At 37.2% G+C, this 7,310-nt stretch overlaps 1 protein-coding gene across 3 annotated transcripts; it reads right to left on the bottom strand.

The window, feature by feature from the left end:
* Positions 1-675: 675 nt before the first annotated feature.
* On the bottom strand, positions 676-4,535 carry LOC145088430 (hexose transporter). 3 transcript variants are annotated; one of them, XM_079026787.1, is made up of 3 exons: positions 4,343-4,534; positions 4,105-4,247; positions 676-925 (listed from the first exon to the last, which is right to left on the bottom strand). In XM_079026787.1, exons 1-2 carry the CDS (start codon positions 4,433-4,435, stop codon positions 4,143-4,145), a joined length of 198 nt encoding a protein of 65 aa, XP_078882913.1. In that variant the 5' UTR covers positions 4,436-4,534; the 3' UTR covers positions 676-925; positions 4,105-4,142. The 3 variants fall into 3 exon arrangements, with proteins under 3 accessions (XP_078882913.1, XP_078882914.1, XP_078882912.1); XM_079026788.1 differs by lacking the exon at positions 676-925 and adding an exon at positions 3,565-3,806 and having other exon boundaries at positions 4,343-4,535; XM_079026786.1 differs by lacking the exon at positions 676-925 and having other exon boundaries at positions 3,871-4,247; positions 4,343-4,530.
* Positions 4,536-7,310: the final 2,775 nt, after the last annotated feature.

The raw sequence follows: 7,310 nt of genomic DNA, 5'->3' as shown, positions 1-7,310 counted from the left end.
TTATTAGAGCTCTTCAATATATCACATTCACCGGACCCCATATCTCTTATGCACTCTTGGTTTGCTTACACATGCATGTGCCTCTCATTTTTGGCTCTCTAGCGTAGTATTAGGTATATTTGTGGTATAATCGAAATCAATTTCATTAGTTTCCCATCTCAGTCCGTTATCCTTACAACTTTCAGCGATGTAGACCGGGTTGACTACCCAAATACAAGGCACTCTACTTCAGGATGTTGTGTCTTCTTAAGAGACAACCTCATCTCATGGCCATCCAATCATCCAAGAGGTAGAATACCATTTATTGCTATTGCTCGAATGAGGAGGTTGAATACTAGGGTGTTGCCAATGTTGGATCGAACATTTGTTGGGTTCGAAATCTTCTTCTTGAGCCTTTAACTTCTTCAAGCTAAAGCCATAATTATTTGATGTCATACTTGTAACATCCTAAAATTTAAGACTAGGTTCTTAAATTAATAAAGTAAATGAAGGAAATATTATTTATAGAATTAAATCATCAAGAAATGATTATATCATTAGTTGAATTGGCGATTAGAAAGTTAGAAGTGAAAATAATAACTTTTTAAAGTTAAAAAGAGAAAAATGTCAAGTTAGCAAAGTGAGTTGACCAATGGGTTGACTCAATTAATGGAAGTGACAACAAAAGTTATATAATGCATGTAGAGCGACTTAGGATTTCTATTTTCAAAGAAAAGTCACACATATTGGAAGATGTAACGTTCCAAAAACCATAGTAAAAATATTTTCAATTTAAAATGACATTGTCATAAAATCCATAAGGTAATCAATCATTGTTTCAAAACAAAACCATAGAAATCAAAGTGTCAATATCATCTCTCAAAACATAAATCAGCAGGAGGATGTGTACGATCACGCCTTCACCTTGCCACGATCATCGAAGTACCTAAAACATTTAAATCTACAAATGTAAGCCAAAGCTTAGTGATTTCCCCCAAAAATATCCCCACACAGTGATACACATACAATGCATGAACACATGAGCCTACAGTCTGCCTAGACCGCTCTACCAAGCCTACAATCTAACTAAACCACCTATAGCTAGACCGCTCCCTAGGGCCTACAATCCGACTGGACCGCCCCAGTAACTTGGCCTACAACACAAAGAAAGGACTGCCTCAACCCAACCACAATATGTTGACGTATGCAAATAGATAAACAATAATCAGCAAAGCACAGGTAATCATAACAGATCTACCAATCGGATTTGGATAGAGGGTGGGTCCGGGTAAGGGATTACGAAACGAGTCCTTTTGCACCGGGTGGCCTAATAGCAAGAAGGGGTTTAGTGAATGAAATGGGATGAGGTGTATCCGAATTGGTGGTGGAGGTGTAGAGGTGTAGAGGTAGCAGAGAGGGTGGTGGTAGCAACGAAGGTAGTGGTGGAGGCAGAAATGGAGGGGGCTAAGGTGGGTGTGGCAGAGGTGGTAATGGCGGTAGCAGCGGAGGTGGTGGTGGTATCAACTGAGGTGATAGCTTGGCGATGGTTGTGAAAAAAGAAACATTAGAATGGGGTTAAAACTTAGAAAATGGCATCCAAAATCAGAAACTAGTTTTTTTTTATCTTTTGGAATAAGAGGTCACATAGACCTTTTTGTTTATGTAGTCTTTCAAAAAACAAACAGTCTTTTGCTTTAATGTTTGCCCGCTGCACACATAAGAGGTCACACATTTTTTTCTAAAAAATAGACAGCACCTTAGTTTTTTTATCTCGTCCCACACATACTACAAGGCATTCTTATTATTATTATGGAGTTCCGACTTAAATGACCTTGCAACTCTCGATTCCGACTCGATTTAACCACTAATCATCTAGGCTAAATTAGATAATAAATTCTAAAATTTTGTTCGTTTTACCCATTACGACCTCCTGCACCCTGTTACTCAGTTCCCCTACCTACGTGGCATCTTATGTGGCCTAAGTAGGGTAAAACATGTCATTTTGTTTCCCACGTGCTCATGTCCCTCTTTCTTTCTTCCTCAACAGTGATTATTGGTATACGGAGATGTGAGTGACAAGAGTGAAGATACTGGTGGTTTGGAGGCTCAATAGTGATTATGGGTATATTGGTGATGGTTCGATGATAGTTGTTTTCACGAGATGAAGGGGAGGATGTTTTGTGGTTGTACCGGCAATTAAATTGTTGGGGATTGATAGTGATTAAGGTGAACGGTAACGAAGATAGTGGTGTCGTTTGGTGGTTGTCTGACTGCCAGATGGTGAAAAGGGTACATGGATGGAGATAGTGATATGTGGTGGCATTGGTATCTGATGGTCAAAATAGTGGCTTGGATGATGATAGTTGGATTGATATTGTGGTTTCCATATCACCAAGAACTCATGATGAAGGTGTAAGTGCGACTTTTGTTGAAGGTAAATGTCAAGGGACAATGGTGGGATGTTGGTAACATGGTGGGGATTGTTTGAAGAAGGTGATGAAAGGGGTGAAATGTTGGTAACATGGTGGGGATTGTTTGAAGAAGGTGATGAAAGGGGTGAAAGATGGTGAGGCCATCGGGTGTTGGATGGTGTGAAGGTGTGGGGCAGGTGATGGACAGTGATATAAGGTGCATGACTACTAATGAGCACTTGGGAAACAAAATTTTGTTCGTTTTGCCCCCACTTAAAGAACATCATTTTACCCCCCATTTAGGCCATGTAAGATGCCACGTAGGGAGGGAAACGGCTAACCAAGTGCATGAGGTCACAATGGGGCAAAACGAACAAAATTTCATATTTCAATGTCTAATTTAGCGTGATTAGATATTTAGTGGCTAGAAATCGAGAGTTGCATGGTTATTTAAGTCAAAACTTTTATTATAATTAGTCATTATATTAAGAAACATTCTATTTTACCATCTTTTGTATTAGATATTAACTCTTAGGTATTGGTATATATAAATACCCATCAACTGTAATGTCGAAGGCAAAAGGAATCTATTGATTCTCTCCCAATTGGTTGAGCTGACACTCGTCGAGAGGATAAAGGGTTGTTTTTTCCTAGGCGTAGTGCTTATTTTCTTCTTCTTCTATGCCGGCGTCAAAGATACCAAGTTCCAAGGGGAGCTCCCTATATGAATGAAATGCAATCTGCCCCGGCACTGGCCGACACGTAGGTCTATTCCGCGCTTTCCTAGGTGCGCATCTCCATCTACTAAAAGTAGGGGTGGTTGCCATAGATAGATTGGGTCATTGAATTCCCCACTTTCTAATGCAATAGAATTGAGAACTCAAAGTACATTCCTATCCCTTAAGTTCCTGACCGAACCCGCCAAAAAACAAATAAATAGATAAAGTTTTGATTGCCGGGAGAGTTGCGTCGGAGACATCTTTATCATGGAAATGAATAAAACTAACAATGCTAAAGTAATATATCCAAAAGACTTGGAACATCCATTTTAATGCTACTCAAGTGTAAGATATTGAATCTATACGGAAATTGATTCATAACACTCACCCCACAAGAACTAGATGTATAATCGCCGTTACCAGTGATCTTTGAGCCAACCAATACCAACTAAATATTGTAAAACTCAACTGTTATGGATTCAAAACCAATACCACTGGTCCACAGTATACAAACATGTTTGCAAATAAAAAATCTAATTCCATTTCCGCTTACAATAAGGAGTAAGGGTCAAAGTTTATGGTGGGAACAGAATCAGAAAAGCTGATCAAGTTTTCTTGAATCAAACTCTATTAAGGTGGGGGGAACCTTCCACTGCAACTTTTCCTTTTTTTTTTTTCTTGTTCAAACTTCATACCACTTGATCATCAACGAAAAGTATTCTCAGGAATACAATTGGCAATTTGGCATAAACATCTCAACATTACCAAAAAAAATCATATTCGACTATTACATTAGTTCTGATTCTGATTATGGTTGTGGTTTTACACATGGTTTCAAATATGTCCAGAATTTAAGGCTTAACGAACTGAAACCCAAACATTATTTTTATTCACAAAATTAAAAGCATCAAAATACAACAAAAAAGCAGTAAGTGAATAAAGAAAATCATGTCATAGTGTTAGCCCCTTAATTCGAGATGAGAAAGAAAGATTACTATGAGTAGTCGAATTGATTGCAGTAGTTCCCAATTGGTTATGAAGCGTGAGTTGAATCCTGTCGATCGTCAGTGATTTGATCGTCTAGGGTTCCAAACTTCTGCTTGAAGGAATCTTGCCTCTGTAACCACATCATATGCCCCTACAACCATAACTACAATTTTACAGCATCTTCAAAATAAACAACATCGATTCACCGCGTTTCATACGATCGAGGGAGTTGGTTGAAATCGATACCTGAAGAGCAGCAGCCCAACCGATGAGAAAAGAAGCGAGCCAGAATTTCTTGTCGTTTAAGAGCTTCTTCACATCAAAATCTCGAGTTCCCATTTCCCCCGATTATAAACCCTAAACCCTAATCTCGGAACTTTTTCCAGAGCACCTGTGGCAAATCGCCAGATCCTTCCTTGCAATTTTGTTCGTAGGTTTCATGTCGGGATAAAGTACACAAGAGACCCTAAGGTTTTGCTAATTTTCACTTCAAACCTTAAAACAATTTTTAATTCAAATGCTACTTTAATAACTTTTGAGAACTTTTTTAGAAGCTTTTATAAGATTTTATACATTGCAAAAGCTTACAACAATTATTTCCCTACACTTCTACACATACCTAAGAGAGGTTAATCAATTCCATATGTATAGAAACTTACAAGTTATATGTATACGACCTACAAGATATAATATTGACTTATTTTTAATAATATGTAATTTTTGTACAATATTGTCGCTTTATTATACATTTTACGAATTTACGGAACTAATAGAAGCTAGAAACTATCAAATTAAGATATTTATTAACTGACATAAACATATAGAACCACAACTCCGGTCATCGTTGACGAAATCCCATTATTGAATATAAAACGATTACATTACCATATACAAAGTAAGTTGGTTTAAAGAAAAAAAATCAATCCAACCCGACCATAATCTACAAGACGCTAGCAAATGTTGAATGAGGTCAAAAACATCGATTAAGTTGCTTTAAAAGGTGCCCAAACATAACTAAAATTCACAGAGCAAATTTCCTAGGGTTACTCTAATGATTTATTGAGTGTCAACAAGTTCAAGAGACAATTCTTGTTTAAAAATAATACGTTCTAGATCCATAAGACACAATGGTGTAACTTGGTGTAACGTTAACCAATAAAGGTCGAATGCTTATTTTTTCCCTATCAATTACCTAAGTAAGGTATCCTGGTATCATGCAAAACAATAACATTGAACAAAATTTTAAACTGATTTTCTTGTTTTTCATTGCAAAACAACTTTCAAGTTTTATGTGAAAATACAATCAAGGAAAAGAAACAATGAATTTAGCCAATTCTTGAGTGTCGTTGGGTTTGAAAGATGGTTCTCGGTCAAGGTTAACACGAGACACAATAGAGCAATTTTGGTAACATCAACGGATAAAGCCTGATTGGGTACACTCTTTTTGTATCAATGACTCAAGGTATTCTAGTTTCATACAAAATCGTACCATTATATGTCAGAATGAACATAGTTTTGAAGCATTACGCCTATCATTTCAATGCAAAACAACTATCATACGTGAAAATAGAAAACCAAATTTCAGATTTTAAAATCTTGCATTTTCAAGGAACAAATGCGTCACTTTATTACAAGCCAACCATCTTATATATTCTATTAAAAAACTGCAAACATCAAAATGTTTATTTTTACCTATGACAAGTCTAATGATTGTTTGGTAACGAGGTGGCAAGTATAATAGTTTAAGATATAGAGTCATATTAAGCGAGAATCAAACTGTAATAACTCTATCATAATCCTCGAGCTTAAACAAAATCTATAGAAAGCAAGTCTTAAGATTTCACAGTTTCATGAAACTTTCATCTCATGTGTAGTTTATATTTTAAAAGAAAAGATATAAAAACCAGAAAAAAAAAAAAAAAAAAAAAAAAAAAAAAAAAAAAAAAACTCATATCAACCACAACATTTATGGCTTCGATCCTCCAGACAAATGAAGAGTAATCTTCTCCCTCAAAGCGACACCTTTCTTATCATCATCTGAATGACAAACAGCTGGACGATAATCCAAATCATGACGATGTGAAAACACAAGCTTCTCTTGAACTTCATCTTCCATATCAATAAGTATATTATGCAGAATGCAACAAGCAAGAATAATCACCGGTAGTCTATCTTTATCAGGCCTCCACATCACTCCTTGAATAATCTTCCAATTCTGTTTCAGCTTCCCTAACGCCTTCTGTGCCACCATTTGTGTCTTCATCACCATTTGATTAAATCTAACTTCGGAATCACAAAGCTTGTTCCCTCGATATGGAGTCATCAGCCATGGCAGCAACCGGAATCCCGAATTCCCGACTATATACTCCTCAATCTCGTTTCCTTCCGAAAACACCTTTCGTTTCCCATTCAATCTCTCCCCATTTTTACAAAACTTAAAAAAAGTTGACTTTTTATGGATACGCTCATCGGTCATACACCCTGGCCAGCCACCGACAAGATCCCGGAATCGCAAGTCGGCATCCGCGATTACCTGGAATGTAACCGTTTGGTTTTTCTCGCGGTCACACCATAATTGGGTTGACCGGTCAGCAGTCGAAAGACACATCATGACATGGGAGGTGTCGATTGCACCACAACAGTTTGGGAGTCCGGCGATCTTTTCCAGTTTGGATTTCACGGCCTCCATCTCGGATTCCGATTCCGGCCATCGAATGTGGCAGATTCCCCGGAATTCCAAGGTGTCAACAAACAGTTTGGTTATCTGAGCAACCGTGGTTTGGTTTAGGTTAAGTGAAGTTCCAACTATGGCTAAAGAGTCACCGGATCCTAAACGTCTTAATGCTGTAGCAACCACATCATATAGGCACAAAGGGATGCCATTGAGGTCCATGAAGTTTGGAGTTTTTGCAATTATGTCTTCTTTAACGAGTGAGGAGATGTAGTCAAACGTTTTCATTGACATCTTGAACATGGATTCGAAGGTTTGTGAATCCGTTGATTTGGATAAACTCCCTGAAAATCAAGAAAATGTGAACCTTTTAATGATAATAGCAGAAAATGGTAAGATCATATACATATTTCTTTTTGCATAATGGAGATCTTACCATATCGTGGCTTTATAGAACGGTTGTAAATAGTTAAGCTTTGGTTTCAAAGATTCAAGATAATGTTAATGAATAAAGTTGGAAACTTTATGGTTAAAAACATGAAA

Source organism: Lactuca serriola, chromosome 2, assembly GCF_051521515.1.
Source record: "Lactuca serriola cultivar US96UC23 chromosome 2, Lser_US96UC23_V15, whole genome shotgun sequence".
In the NCBI taxonomy this organism is placed as follows: domain Eukaryota; kingdom Viridiplantae; phylum Streptophyta; class Magnoliopsida; order Asterales; family Asteraceae; genus Lactuca; species Lactuca serriola.
This window is presented reverse-complemented; position numbering and strand designations above follow the sequence as displayed.